Genomic DNA, 16,161 nt, shown 5'->3' on the forward strand with positions numbered 1-16,161 from the left:
GCTTGGCAGTATGTCAGTTTAAACTTCCTATTTCCAAAGCATTTTTAATTAGCCCAAACAGTTACATAGATAAATAGGTGTATCTTGACTTGAAGAGCCACCACTTTGTCTATCCCCATGAAATGTTTCCAAGTGGACTCACTTGACCAGCACAGCAAAATTGGTGACTTCAGCCTTCGCATTAAAAAAAGTACTGAAATAAGTTTTTTCACTGATTTTCAGTTTTCAGTTGATTGTCATTTTAATAATAAATAGGACAACATTTTTAAACAATTCTCCTTTGTCTTTATCTTAGATAGTCCAGTTGATGTTGGTGCCATCATGAGAGTTAGTTCAAACACTGCAGGACTCAGTCCCTTATGTGATGAGTTGACATTATGAAAAATCCATTTTGCATTAGACTTTGTCTTAACTGAACAATCCAATATCTCCTTCAGTTAACCTCTGTTGTACATCTTTTAAATTCTTCCTGAACAGCATTTTGATATGGTAGTATTGTCTTCAGAAATTCCAATAAATGTTAATGTTTTGGTAGTATGGTTAATAAGCCTTAAAATGAAAAATAGCTTTGATAGAGAGAAGGAAATAAGAGCAGCCTTTTTTTTTTTTTTTTTTTTCTTCTTCTTCTTCTTCTTTTAAGGGAACAAATCTGTATGATCTACGAAAATTGAAATCAACCTTGAGACTCTCCTTAAGTGTATGGAAGAGAGGGCAATGTTGAATTTTTTAGTACAGTTTTCAAAATGTCACGTGAGACAGCAAGTAATACTAAAATATTTGGAATTTATTTTTCTTTTTGCTACTGCCATCTTGGCAGCCAATACTAACAGGCAATGTGTAGGTTTTAAATATTATTGTTTTCTGTATTCCATATGTTATGATTATCTGAAAATCCTACGTATCTGTTTTGTGAAAAAGGATTTCTTGGATGTGTATGGCTCATTTTATTTTGCCACTCAGCACTGCATAAAGTTAAGTGTGTTCCAGAATTTGTCTCTCAAAAGGTAAAGGAATTGTATCAGCAATTTATATACAGTAATGAAAACTTTCTGGCAGTGCAGTGGATATTTAAGCTTTTGCCTTTCAAAGTTACTTTGTTACCAGTTTGATGCAAAGAGCAACTCAAATCTGCACAATAATGTCATTATTTGGTTATAGCTTTGAGAAAGCAAATTACTAAGGGATGGGAATGGCTATATTACTTTTAAGTAGACACATGTCTGAAAATTGGAAGCAATATTTGGATGAATATTTGTAACTCTGTGTCTGTATTTGCGTAATAAAACACCGCATTAAAAGTGGTGGATTTTGCTCCTGTTGGTAACTGTGTACAGTACACGTGCAGTACAGGAGCTTGTTTCAATCTTTTATATCATCCTCAATTTCACTTATCTCTTAAAAGGGATTCTTTCCTCTTGAACTATAAATTTTGGCAAGGAATTGCTTATGGACAGAACATAAGGTGGCAAGGGCAAACCACTTGTGAACTGACCTGTGGATCCATTTTGATGAGTTTGACTTTTTTGCTGTGCATATATTTACTTCTTTGGCACTACATCCTCCAGGGAGGAACTAGTTTCAGAACATTTCAGGTTTATTGTAGTCACCAATCCTCAACAGCCAACTAAGCAAAATTAAGTTGTTTAGACTTGTAATTATGTTTGCTGGAAAATGGAGAAAATTTGCTAATAAAAATCAAAATATATGAAATTTATTGAGCAAAGTGCATTGAGTAAAACTTGTAACACCCTTTTAAATGCAGCAGCCGTTAATAAGAGGTGGATTGCTGCTTATTTCACAATTCTAACGCTCTGTGGTGAAACCTGATTTCCTTCTGTTCCTTTGAGACTTGTTAGCCAAGCAGCTGTGACTCCAGATGAGCAGAATGTTATACTAATGAAAATTCATAGTGGAGTTGTAGCTTTTCTGGTGTCTCCCTAGTACCAGACAGGTTTTTCAGCCTGTGTTTTGGAAGCAGCAAGCATTTTGTTTTATTTCTCTTGACTTTTTCAAATGGACTGTCTAGCCAGGTATTTGGCAGATGTGGGGGGAAGTGAGAGGGAGACTCACCAAAGACCTTTCCTGGAGAAGGTGGTCTTCGAGTATCTCTGGTCAGAGTGTGAGAATTCTTCTTCAAGGAAAGCATTTGAAGTCGGGGTCTTGCTCTGTATCTGAGGAAGTAAGCATCTTCTGCAGCAAAGAACATAAACTAAAGCAACAGTTCATAGGCCGATTGAGCCTGTGGGTTGCAGGACATCAAAAATATTCTCTGAGCCATGAGCTTCATGTGATATATCATAATTATACTACTACAAGCTCACTGTTTTCAATAATATTAATCTGCAAGCGTTAAGTTTTCAACAATAGAAGATTCCTCCCAGTAGCAATTGAGAAATTCATGCTGGATATTTTTCCTATGCGGGTGTATTTCTTGTTAAGGGACTGAAATCCTTTTCCATGCTCTCCAAAGTATTTAAGATTCTTGTTTGATGAACATATTAATAATATAATTTGTACTAAGGTTATAAAAATTCCTATTTTAAACTCTCTTTTGACTTGTAGTCTAATTTGCTTCTATTACTTAGAGTTCTTTCAATTCCTATCTTGGATGATTGCTGTCAAGAAAATGGATGGAAATATAAAGGAAGTGATTTTTCTGAATTGAATTTGGAAAAGATGCCTTGTTTTTGAAAACAATAATGATTCTTTTATTTCCTTGTTTTTAGTTTTCTCTCTAAACTAGTATCTGAATATTAGCATAGTTTAACATATTTTGGTTAATTTATTTTAGAGAAGATTACTTTTGTTGGAGAATATTTTTAGAGAGTATAGGATAGCCTGATAGATTTTGCCCCCACAAATGAGAGCAGACGTATCTTGGAAGAACTGGCTAAATTCCTTGCAAGAAAGTGTGTAAACTTAAATTTATTCTCTGTCTGGCTGCTAGGACTTCAAATATGAGTCAGTCTAACAGGTGGTAAAAAGAATATATTAGAATAGGAAGCAGAAAGGAAAAATATGAAGGCAAAGGCATAATGTAGGATAACAGAAATCTTTCCAGCTCTGATAATTCAAGAGCCTGCAAAGAAAAATTTAAGATTGAAATTCCATAATTTGCACCAACGGTTGTTTATCTATTTGTTGTGATTAAATATTTTTTTCCTATTTACCATATGGAGTCTGACAGCTGCTTTTTGTCTGTCAGATAGAATGGGTGAACAGTTTTTGGCATGTAAATTATTGTTTGTAAGATACTTATTTATTTTGTGAGGTATTGTGTAGATAAATGCAATGTATTTATAATTTATTAAGGTTTCTATTTATAAGGTATTTACCTACTTGGTTACCAAAAGAGTTTAAAAAGGAAAATAATAAACAACAAACAGAAAAATAACTGGCTTAAATGCTTGTTTTCTTTCGGAGTACATCCATGTATTTATAAAGACATGGGTATTCATGTAAACATCAATTATGAGTAGACATCTAGGAGAAGTAAGTGTTTTTGTTTAAAATATTAATGAGAAGACAAGACGGTGGTGATAATAAAATATTTCTAGTGAAGCATGTGAAGACGGAGAGCTATAGTGATTTCAGTTGGATAAGTGATGTACATATTTAAATGAGCAAATTGTATGTACTTGATAATACTGGGATAATACATGGTGTGTATGTGGAAGGGGGCAGAACTGAGGCTGTTTTCCTCAAGTTGTTTGTGTAGAATTAAACTTCTAGCACTCTTTTATAATCTATTAAGCAAAGGTATGGGGGTAAGACAAATTCAAACTAAAAACATTGATAGGACATATCTGTTGAGCCACATATTTTGTCTCACTTTCCAAATTTATCCTCTCAAAAGGGAGGATGAAATGCCACCTTCTAGCATTACTGAGTCTGCCAGAATACATTAACAACTGTGTTATTTTTTCCTTTACTGAAATCTTGGTTAAGCCAGGATTGATTTAACAGAATCACATAATTATTTAGGTTGGAAGGGGCATCTGAAGGGATGCCCAGAATAAGGTTGTCCAGGCCCAAGTCCCAGCAACTTTTGAAGATCTTCAAGGATGAGACTCCACAACCTCTCTGTGCAACATGGACAGTAAAAACTCAGAGTTGCTGGTTTCTGCTAGCTCTTATGTGAAACGTGTATGGACTTAATACTAAATTTCATGTCCAACAGTCTTTTTACACTTTGATTTTCTAGACAAAGTGTGGGAGGTGAAATGTTGAGTCAAGATGAAACTCTTTTAATGATATATATATATATATATATATACACATTATTAAAATGTCTGAATTCCATGTTCCTTAGAAATATAAGTTATGTTGTTATTTTAGAGGTTGGAATTGTTGTTTTGAGTGAACTCATTCACAGGGTGGTTTTTCCCCCTATATAACTGTTGCTTCCAATGATAAAATAATACTAAGAAAATATATGAAGCATGACTCTGAAAACATCTTTTTTTTTTTTTTTTTTTTTCCTGCAGTACTTATATACTGCAAGAAAATGTAGCTTTTCCTATACCTAGTCCTGCTTAATGAGGATCACGCTGTCAAATTGCATACCATGTGCATTTTCACTGAAGGAATGTAGGAGGAAAGTTCATGTTGAATGAGAAAACAAAATTACCATTTTAAACTTTTTCTTATTGGTATGCAAGTTTGGTCGGAAGTTTTGGAAGTAATTGTTAGGTTCTAATTAGTCTCTAGGGAACTCACATGGACAATAGATCACTCATTAGGCTATAAACTTTTTATGAAGTTGATTAGCTATTTTCTCATGCACGCTGTCTAATACGGAAACTGAAATGATGCATGTTAATTTGCCTTTCAGACGTTGCAACTGCCTGTCCAGATAAGAAGTCCATCTTAATGTACGTGACTTCCCTCTTCCAAGTTCTGCCACAGCAAGTCACTATGGAGGCCATCAGGGAGGTGGAAATGCTGCCACGGCACTCAAGGGTCACTAGAGAAGAGCACACACAAGTACATCAACAGCATTTTTCACAAGAAGTGAGTTGTCATTGTTCTTTTTTACTTTCATCTTGCTTCTTTAAAGTAATTTCCCATACTTGCCCCAGAAGTTTAATGTTAGTTGCCAATGGAAAGTAAAAAAGTCCCTTTCAGTACTTTTGTACTGTTTTTCACCTTGTACCTGACTGTTTAAAGTAAATTCTGAAGAACGATGTGCTTTGCAGTTCCCTTCTGCAGCAGTGGATATTTTGAGTGTTGAAGTATGCTAGGAGAAAGAACACAAAACCTGGAGAAAGTTTTACATTCTAAACACAGATATGTTAGAGCCTTTTTGCCTTTTACAGCTGCTGCCATTTTTCCACATTCATGACACATTTTTAATTACTTTTTTCTTTTAGCAATTCTTTTATAGTGACTTGCATTTTAAAAAACTATTTGTTCTCAGCTCACAGTTGGCTGCTCAGAAAGCTCAAGTAATCCCTGGAGTTAATTATTCTACCTATTCCAGTTATGTTTGTGACTGAAATCATCAGTTGAAAGTGTTTAGTGGATTTTAGGCCTGGCATACTTGTTCTGAATTTAATCCCCATTTTTTGGGATGCTCAGTACAAGCAAATGAGTATTAGCTTTGTTTATTCAGGATTTGCTAGAAGATCAAATATGTTTTTTTTTTTTTTTTTTTTTTTTTTTTTTTTTTTTTTTTAGCTTTTCCCAGTTATTTATAGAGAATTTTCAATTTCTCTTGGTATTCCGCTTGTATTGAGTCCTGAAATTTTCTACCTTTTGAGGAGAAATGTCAGGTTTAATACTATACCAGTTTTAACAGCAAAATATTAACACTGTCCTTGACAGATATAACTGCTTATGTCCTTTCTTGCTTTTACTTTTAAAATCATTGCTTTACTTCTAAAATATGTTCATATCCATATAGCTGTTCTTTCCACCTCTGATTTCTTCTTCATAGATCACAGTCAATATACCCCAGAGACCTTCACCTTCTCCTAAACCACGGTTCAAAAGTTATGCATATGCACAAACTGCGTATGTCATACCCCCTGACCAAAAAAGGAGGCAGGTTCCTCCACAGGTCTGTCAATATTACTTTTTATTTTTTATTTATTTTTTTTTCATTTGTTCTGTTAAGCTTGTGGCTGGAGTGAAAGCTTGTGCATTTTGCTTATATCTGATCTTGATGAGCCACTTTTCTCTTTTTTTTTTTTTTTGTTTGTTTGTTTTTTAGCATCTTTCTAGTGTTTACTTTTTTTTTTGGTAAATTTCAGCATGGCTGGCAAGAGATGTTATGCTGATTGCTAGGGATGAAGAAAATTCAAACACTGAAGCTGTTTTAGAATTCTAATTTTTTTCCTTTAGTCATTTTTGTAAATAGTATGTATGTTGACTTTAAATAGTACTAAAAGAACAAACTAAACACACGTATTTGGCATCTCATTATTATTAAATTTGTGTCTCAGATTGGATTATAAAAAAAAAAAAGCAAGAACCACTGATTTTCTGTTATTTCCCAACTCCCATATTTTTTTAAAGAAATTTACATTTTTCAAACGATTACCATAGTTGGAAAAAGAAAAGGGGGAAAAAAAAAAAAAAAGAGAAAGAAAACATTAAACGTAATATTGTTTATATGTCCTGTGATAATAGCTGATCATTTTAATCAAAAATGGCACCACATCAACATTTCAGGTAGGGATTCTTGGATATTTGTTTTTATTTACTTACTTTTATTCTTACTTAGCTTCAGTAGTTTAATCTTATTTGTTTCAACCGGTCCTCATCACAAAACTTTCAGTATTTAGATTTTTATAACTTTTGACAAATATGAGAGCCAAATATTGTGCTTTACTTTCATTATTGTGAAAATAAGAAAAAAAAATCTGCATTTATTTGACACTGCAGTGTGGATATTCTGTTTAACCTCTAAAAATATATTTCAAATTTACATTTTAATTTTAAACACTGCTTATCCAATCTACTCTTTAAGTGGCAGATATTTTACTGGATAACTTCCTCTAAGTATTCCAGGAAAATAAAACTGTACACATCTGCATGAGCCCTGCTTCATTATTACTAACATTGAATGTGTTGCAATGGTTATTGAAAACAGCATTTATTTAAATAAGATGTTTGAAGTTGATATGATTGATCTCTTGTGTTTAGGTACTGAACAGGTAATTCAGAAGAAAGAGAAGTCATAATAGGGGTTTTTTTTTCCTTGAGCCACTTTTGTTGTAACTTATTTTATTTTTTGTCAACATTCCAACTCCTCAAATGTAATGTACAAGCTCATGTAATTGAAGTCAGTGCTTCAAAAACTACTAAGATCTATCAAGAAAATTTTTTAATCATTTAGTCCTCACCTTTCATCACAGTTCTCAGATTTCCTTTTTCCTGAATTTGGAGGTTTTGTCTATTACATTTTTGCAATAGCTATTATTACAGCATTTAAATTCTGCCATTTTGACAGAATCTGAAGACGTAACCAGAACTGGGCTATATTATGCTGGAGGATAAACAAGTATTAAGAAGGAATTTGCTTTAAAATCCTAGGTGGAAAAACACCTGACTGTATCATAATCATAAAAATAAAGTTGTATTACAAGTAGTACCAATTAATATGCCATTTCAGTTTATACAATTCTTAATCAGTGGTAATGACTTCTTTTTTTGCCTCTAGCTATGTATAGATTGAAGAACAGCAGTCAACTAACTTACAGGCAGTTTATAATCCTGGTAAAATCATGGTTGATAATTTTTGATTTCAATATCTGGAGCTTATATACTTTAATAATCTCACCTAAATTTAACTAAGTCAAATATTTCCTTTCAGTTTTCATTTCCCTCTCAATTTTCTGCCAGCTACATTGTACTTCATCTATATTATGATTTTGGGGTACCCTTATTGATTTTGCAAATGTCTATACAATTTCCAGTCAAATAAATTCTGTAGGGCAAGCAAATTTATTTCTGTAGAAGCTCATTATTTCTTCAGTATAAAATAGAATCAACATTTAATGCACGTAGAAAATTTCATAGCTGAAGTAGAGCACCCCTTCAGTGTATCTGTTTCTTAGTAGCTGCCTTCACTGAAATTTTAAGGCTATTGGAGAAAAACAGCTCAAAAAAATCACTTATAGAATCCTTTTTTACATTCTTTGTGAAAGTTTCTCTACTTCAGTTGTTGTTGCAAGTAGCAGCATCAGACCTTTGAAATCAATCACACTAAAGTATTGTGTGTTTTAAATTTCTGAATGATTAGAGCCCAACATGGGCTGTTTTATCAGCGTCCTTTATCTATCAACATCTTTTGTCTTATGACCCTTATCACTTCCGTGTCGTGTTTCCATTCACTTTCCTTTCCCCTTATTGCTCCTCTTCGCATTTACTTTGATTCTTCACACTTCCTACTAATACTAGTATGTTGTGAAAGTTCACAACATGCATGCAGTTGCATTAAAATCCATCCTTTGAGCTCATAATTTGTCGCTTAGAAACATACTTCTCTGTGAGGCCTACTATTTTAGTTAGACAAATTGTGGCCAGAGAAGTCTAATTTTGCTTAGCTGTGGCTGATGCTTCTCAGATTCCAAGAAAATATTTTCTGCCAACCAGTTCACTCATTGCCATCTTATTTTGTGATCTGTGTTTGGCCACTTTTAGTTGAAGTTAAGCCTTTTAAAAAGCTGTTACTAAACATGGATAGTAGTTCTGCTAATGGCAGGAAAAGAGTCAAAAATATCAAAATATCAAATATCAAAATATCAATTTAAAATTCCCCTTCAAAATATCAATTTAAAATTCCCCTTCAGGTTTTAAGGATAGTGTATTATTCAGAAATTTAAAAATGCTGTAGTATAAATGTATCCATTGTATATTCAGCTTTGATCTAATAAATTGGAATGGTTCACCTACACAGGGTTTGTAATATCAAAGAGCAAAAGGAATACTTGATTGGAATTATTTTTTTCTTACAGTTAGAAACATAGCAAAATTGCATAAGTCATTATTTGACTATATTGTTAGTATTTCTTAACAGAGAACTGTACGTTCTTCTTGTGACACACTTTTTTTTTTTTGTTATTTTTAGATGCTTTCAACAAGCTTTAGTGTTCTAAGTTTCATCTGTAGTTTTTTGAAAGGCACACATAGTAAGAGGTTCTTTCTAAGATGTACTGTAATAGAACAGTTGTTTGGTTTTGTATCTAAAGAGTCTGTTACATAAATTCAATCTGTTGTGAAAATCTATTGCAAAATTAGAAACCTCATGAGTGTGAGTGAAAGCATTCATTTCTAAAATAAAATTTTTGCCAATAAAATAAAATAATATTGCCATATTAGGTATTTTTTATTTCTCTTACATTGAATAGGATTCCATTTCTTAGGCTATTTTTAATTGCTTACATTTGAAGGCATACCACAGGATAGGAAGGATACATAAAACTCAAAAATGTTAATTTGAGCTAATCCTATACCACTGAGTCTCTCGAATGTGAAGTTATTGATAACAATATACAAATTTAATAGATCCAATCCAATTAAAACAGTAACTATAACAACTTGTTTTAAACAGAACACGTTAGTTTTCCAAATATATTTATTTTTCACAACTGGCATTTATTAAAATTCTCTGCACAAGAAATAAGCTAGCAGAAATGAACAACTGAATAGAGTCTGAATTGTGCTATTAGTACCATTGTGGTTACTGCATTTCTAGTACTTAGTATTAGTTTACTCAGAGTAACTTGTTGAGTTTGAATGTCACAGTGGAATAAACATAGAGAAATTATACAACGTATTATCTATTCCTAAAGACATGGGAGTTTGATAACCAACAGAGAATTACATGACTGGACAGTTTTTTCACCTGAATTACATGTGAAAATATTGTGAATTGTAGATGTGATTTTAAAAGTAAGATCATCTGTTTATATTGGCTCTGTTACCAAGTGCTTCTCTGTTATACTATACCATGTTTTGCTTTTTTTCCTATTATTTCCCTGACTATTAAATTCAGTCTCGAAGTTATTCTCTTCTGTATTCATGGCCTTTAAATTCAGTTTCCCAATTCTAATTCTTCTTCTGTGTTTAGCCTAAATTCTTTCTGGCTTTGCTCATGTTCTGTAAACATATAGCTAAGTCAATGTACATGTGATTTAAATACCTTTATAGTAGTTTATAGTCTGTGATAGCATTTTAAATATGACTAATTTTAGTATGATAAATAAGAATAATGATAAGGGGAAATAGAATAGAGCTTCTCAAAATTTTACCCATAGCGTACCTGTAATTTTTGTTTTGCTACGTGGAAGGTGAATGATTGAAAGGAACTGTTGAGGAAGAATGAGCAAATGTAAGAGAGAGCATGGCTGTGAAATAGTATGTTTAGATGTTTTTAACTGTCAATTTTTAGATTAGTAGAGTCTATTTAGCAGCTATAGAAGCTGCATTTCACCATTGTACAATGTCTCCACAAGAAGAATTAAAACTCTTAACTCACTGTTTGTGAAGTATACTTTAATGCCCACCTCATTAGTAATTGTACCTGAGGAGTGATTTTTAGTTCGGTGAATTACCTCTTAACAGAGCCTGAAGGTAAATTTGGGTCATGTCACCCATGCTCTAGAATAACCTTTTAATAAACATGCCTAACATTTAAGCCATTTAACTAAAGTATAATTTTATATGAACTGCAGACATAATTGTATGTGAGAATAATGGTCTATAACTAATTTGTACACAGCTATTTTGGAAACCCTCTGTTTTATTGTCTCACAATAACAATGGAATGTAGGTTGTATCTACCAGCAAGTAAATAACAGGATTCTGTAAATCCTCTAAATATGCTACACATGTAACATATTGTCACTTAACCTAGTCGGCATTTCAGCACCACACAGCATTTTGCTCACTCCTCCCTGGTGGGATGGGGCAGAGAATAGGACAAAGGGTAAAACAGTACAAAGGGCTGATACAAAAGTAATGTAATAGAACAGAAAAAGAAGGGAAAATAATAATGGTAAAACATTCAAAACAAGTGAATGCTCAGTGCAATTGTTCACCATCTGCCAACCAGTGGCCAAGCAGTCCCTGAGTAGCAACCCCCTCCTCAGCCATCTCTCCTCAGTTTTATTGTTCAGCACAACACCATGTGATATAGGAGCTGATTAGTTTGATCTAGCTGTCCTGGTTCTGTCTCTGTCCAGCTCCTGGTGTGCCTGCAGCTTCTCGCTATCAGGACAATTTTGTGAAATAGATAAGTCCTTGACTTAGTGTAAACACCACTTAGGAAGAAAACAGGACACATGTATTCTGAATATTAATTAAATGTATTGATTAATTATGCTACATATATATATATATATTAAAACATGCATATACATACACGCAAGGGGGAAACGTTTTATCACCTAAATAGCAATTATGAGACAGTATTTCTTTCATAGGTCAGGCATTTCTTTCATATCTTTCATAGGTCAGTATTCAGATTATTTTGGCACGAAAATGTACGTGCAAATATGTACAGCTGGAAAAAAAAAGAAAAAACAACCCCCAAAACTCTTGACCTATAAAATATAGATTATTTGAGTGCTAATTAAGGTGCTTCTGATACTCCACAATACTAGTTTTCAAATGTAAATTTACTGTGCAGCATTTTATTACAGTGACTAACTGAAATTGCTGTTTCAATTATTGAAATATGAAATTCTGTTTCAATTATAAAAGAATGCACTTTTTTTTTTTTCTCTTTACTCTGAGAGGAAAACAAATGTGACAGGACATAATTGGGAGATGTGGGAGGTGAAGTCTGTTAATAAATAGCTTCAGAAAAAATAACTGATAGTAATCTAAACATGTTTAATTCTTCATTTTTGCAGGATCTCTTACAAATATCTAAAGTATAGCATGAAACTGTCCTATATTTCTGCTTTCGTACACCTCCAGTTAAATTTGACAGTCTCTTGTAATAGGTCTGTGTGACAGCAAAATAGCTTTGAGTATTCAGAATAAAGATATATATATATTTTTTCAGCATTGTATCCTGTTCTCAGAAATGACCATCAATGTGTACATAGAAACAAGAAAATAAGACTGATTACATGTATTGAAATATTAGCATGTTTTCACTTACTCTCCACTGATTTGTGGCTCTGAAATTTCTTGAGCCACAGATGGATGTTTGAAGATCTGTCCTTGGAAACCTTCAAGGTCAGGCTGGATGGGACTCTGAGCATCTGGATGTAGCTGTAGATGAGTTGGACAAGGTGACCTTTAAGGGTCCCTTGCAACTCAAAAAAATCTATGATTCTATGATATTGTAATAGTTAGCTGTACTAAGTGGATTTTTATCCTGTTTTTTCATCTGGATGCATGTCTTTATAAATGTTTAGCAGTATTTTTATGTTGTTTCCATATGTCTAGAAATACTTGAATGTTCCTGGTTTTATTGTCTACTAAAATTATTAATAGTAATTTTGATATGATCACTGAACTTAAAAATGTGCGGCTGCGCATTCAGAGGAGGAAAAAAACCCTGTTGTGAGGTGAACAGCTATCATTTTATCTCATTTTCAGCTTTATATTTATCATTCAGAACATGTTGAGACAAGTAAGGCAGTCATACTACAGAAATTGTAAGAAGTATTAAATTACTTAAGCCACTTATGCAACAGCTTTTTTGTTAGCTTGTAATTTTAAATTAATAATATATTCTTTGACATGATTTCTGTTGGAAATGGAAAACCTCTTTAAGTTTAATATAAGCGAAAATGCATTTAGGAAGAGTTTAAATCTAATGAGGGTAAAGCACATAAGAGCCATGAACAGAGTATTCAGCGTCTTCAAGGCAATTTGACTGTTTAAGATTTTAGATGACTTTGCAAAACCAACTTTTTAAATAAAGTCTTCCAACTATGATTACACAATTTTTAATACTCTAAAATCTCCAAGCCTCTATCCTCAACTTCAGAGAAACTAATTAGTATGTCCACTAATTGGCTCTTGTCCCAAATATTTCTTAAAAGATTCATGTTATAGATGTATCATTTTTTGGTTAATTGCTCTTGCTGCTGAAGCTTTTTAATACTGTACTGTGTGAATATATAAAAAGATTTTTTGAGTTACGTATTCTTATTCTGAAGACCAAATGATCTTTAATGAAGATCCTGAGGAGAATTATCATGGCTTAGTAGCCCAAAATAATAGCAGAATTAATTTCTATCTGTGAATAAAATATGTTGAAAAAATATTTGAGGTAATGATTGACTTAAATTTTGCAATTTATATTTGCAATTTATATTTTGTAATTTACTGCTTTTGCTGGTTAAAATTCATAGAAAATAGAGCTAAATGCAGTGCAGATTACTGGTCAATTAAGATTCATATGCTTGCAGTTTGCAAAGAAAGTTTGATAAAATTTTATGTTTGCAGATTATTTCATCTTCTAGCCTTTATATTTTGTGACTTCTAGCTCTTTATGTTTTTCTATGACCATGCATTCAGTAACTTGAATTTTGAGCTTAAGAATTATACTGTGATATACAGAAGTATACTGACATGATAATCAATGCTTTTTCAGATATCTATAGATGAATGCATGTGCACGCACATACACACACATATCTTAAAACTATTTATTTCTTCCTTTTAATGTAACTTTTATGCTGTCATTCAGCAATAATTTACATTTCATTCATCTTCTGAAGATGGAAAATGTGATTTTGTTACCATTTTATGAATTTAATGAATTTGAGTTTAGATTTGTGAGCTAATTCATTTGATTTGACTTTCTGCAACTTCTCTAGACATTAATAGTGGTGCTTTCTTTTTTGATCAGCAGCTCTTACAGGACAAGTATTTTTTTGTGCAATTTACTGAGAGACAGTGTACTTTGTGGGGAAAAAAACAAGTTCAACATTAGCAGTCCCATTCGTTAATAAAAATCGTCCAAAGTGTCCTCACCTGATTAAAAACTATTTACATCATTTGTAAATCTTACTATTATTTTAAAATTCCTTGGAAGTCTATAGCAATTGCAAAATCTGAAAAACGAACTCTGAGGCACAGCAGGCTTACTTTTAAAGGTTGGTGCTTGGCTCCACTGCATATGTGTCTCACAGATTTGAAAATGTTTCTGTTTTCAACTAAATTTTATTTATACTTTCCAATTTCCTCCATCTCATCTCCACTATACTGACCTGCCCAGTGCCCCATCCAACCTGGCCTGGAACACTTCAAGGGCAGTGTGTCCTCAGTTTCTCTTGGCAACCTGTTCCAGTTTTTTTACCAATCCCAGAGGGAAGAATTTATTCCTAATTTCTAACCTAAGTCTATCCTCTTTTAGTTCAAAACTGTTATTACTCCTTGTCCTGTTGCTACACTCCCTGATAAAGAGTCACTCCTCATCTTTTCTGTACGCCTCCTTTATGTCCTGGAAGGCCTCTAGAATTTCTCCCCGGAGTTTTCTCTTCTCCATCCTGAACCACCCCTATTCTCAAAGCCTGTCTTCATAGGAATAGTGCTCCGGTACTCTGAACATCTTGTCTCTCCTCTAGACTCACTCTGACAGGTCCCTATCCTTACACTGGGGGCCTCACACCTGGATTCAGTATTATAGGTCAGGCCTCTGGAGTAGAGGGTGAAAAGAATCTCCACTGACCAGCTGGTCACATTTCTTTTTATGCAGCCTTAGAGCCAGCTGACTTTCTGGGCTGCAAGCACACACTCTTGGCTAGCATCAAAGTTTTCATCCACCAGAAACTCTAAGTCCCTCTGAACAGGGCTGCACTCAATTCTTTCTCTGGCCAGCCTGTGTTCACGTTTGGGATTGGCCCAACCAAGGTGCATGACCTTGCGCTTGGCCTTGTTGAGCTGCATATGGTTCATAGAGGCCCACCTCTCAAGTCTATCACTACCTTTTTGAATGACATCTCTTCCCTCCAGTGCTTCAACTTCACCATACAACTTGGTGCCATCAGCAGATTGCTGAGGTTGCACTTAGTTCTATTGTCCGTGTCACCACAGATTTTAAGTAACACCAATAGACGTTACATAATACCAGTTAAGTAGCAGGAGGGAGAGAGAATATAAAACAAAGCAGAGATGTCAACAACCAAACAGGGTAGTGGAAAGAAGTCTAATATTCTCTCAGAATGAAGGAAGAATAAGCATCAAATTATATTTTCATGGCTGTTTGAACTGTAAAGCAGTAGAATTCATAGTGAAGTGCATATGAAAATTAATAGAACCCTGATTTTTTTTTTTTTAATAACTTTTTACTCTTGGCCTTTTTATCCGTAGGCTTATTCTTGAAATCTCCAATTACAATTAAGCAAAATAGCTTTGATATATCTTTCTCCATTTCTTTTTCAGCAAAGAGAAAAAGAATGAAGTCTGCATTTGTTTGTCAATTCCCATACAATACATTAAGAAACTATTTGGTGCTTTTTTGGGTAACTCCCTTGTATTTATTTTGGCTAAGATAGAATTAACTTATCTCTATCCCAGTTTTCTGTTATCCATCTTAATGGCCTTTCTGCTTATGGAAGTTTTTAAAATATATTTTAATTAAGAACATAGAACATTTAAAAGGTCTTTGTCAGAATAGTTATGTTAAAGTGACTGAAGACCTTATTACGTTATGAATTCACAGTTTTAAAAATAAAAAAAATAAAAATAAATTTACATTATTACATTTTCTCTTCCATCTTGGATTCTTTGTTACACAACAATCACAACTCAGATTTTAGTGTGGAATAATAACCATCAATGGATAAAATTACCTAAAGTTATTCACCTCATTGGTAACACTATCTATTGAGTACTGAGAACAGATGCAGATTTCTATATCTGTCATATACTTTCAGAACCCCGCTTCTACTTCCTATCAGATAATTTTGTCAAGATTCATTAATTAATACTGAAAATTTATTCTGCTGTGAAATTTTCACCTTTCTTTATGTGAAGAGCATGCTTGCATGCTATTTAGAAACCTGATGACCTGACATTCTACTGTACAAAGTAATAGCACCTGAAATATACATCCCATTAGAGTTTGTCTTGTTCATGGATTGTAATAGGGAAGTGATGAGAAATGGTGGCATTTTAATAGCAAGAAATCTTAATTTTCTTATAGGTGTATGGTGAATTTAATTCAGTTCAATCACAGTAAGTTCA

At 33.3% G+C, this 16,161-nt stretch overlaps 1 protein-coding gene across 15 annotated transcripts in view; it reads left to right on the plus strand.

Annotated features, from left to right (window-relative positions):
* Positions 1–16,161, plus strand: part of DMD (dystrophin) — a 1,154,126-nt gene that overhangs the window by 421,472 nt on the left and 716,493 nt on the right. For 14 of the 15 annotated variants that reach the window (XM_085210257.1, XM_085210277.1, XM_085210286.1 and 11 more), the window contains exons 8-9: positions 4,835–5,013; positions 5,939–6,061. In XM_085210257.1, coding sequence (XP_085066383.1) covers positions 4,835–5,013; positions 5,939–6,061 — 302 coding nt within the window. The remainder of the gene's footprint in view (positions 1–4,834; positions 5,014–5,938; positions 6,062–16,161) is intronic. The other variant, XM_085210299.1, reaches the window with a different exon arrangement.

The sequence above is a fragment of the Meleagris gallopavo genome, chromosome 1 (genome assembly GCF_905368555.1).
Source record: "Meleagris gallopavo chromosome 1, MGAL_WU_HG_1.1, whole genome shotgun sequence".
NCBI classification, from domain to species: domain Eukaryota; kingdom Metazoa; phylum Chordata; class Aves; order Galliformes; family Phasianidae; genus Meleagris; species Meleagris gallopavo.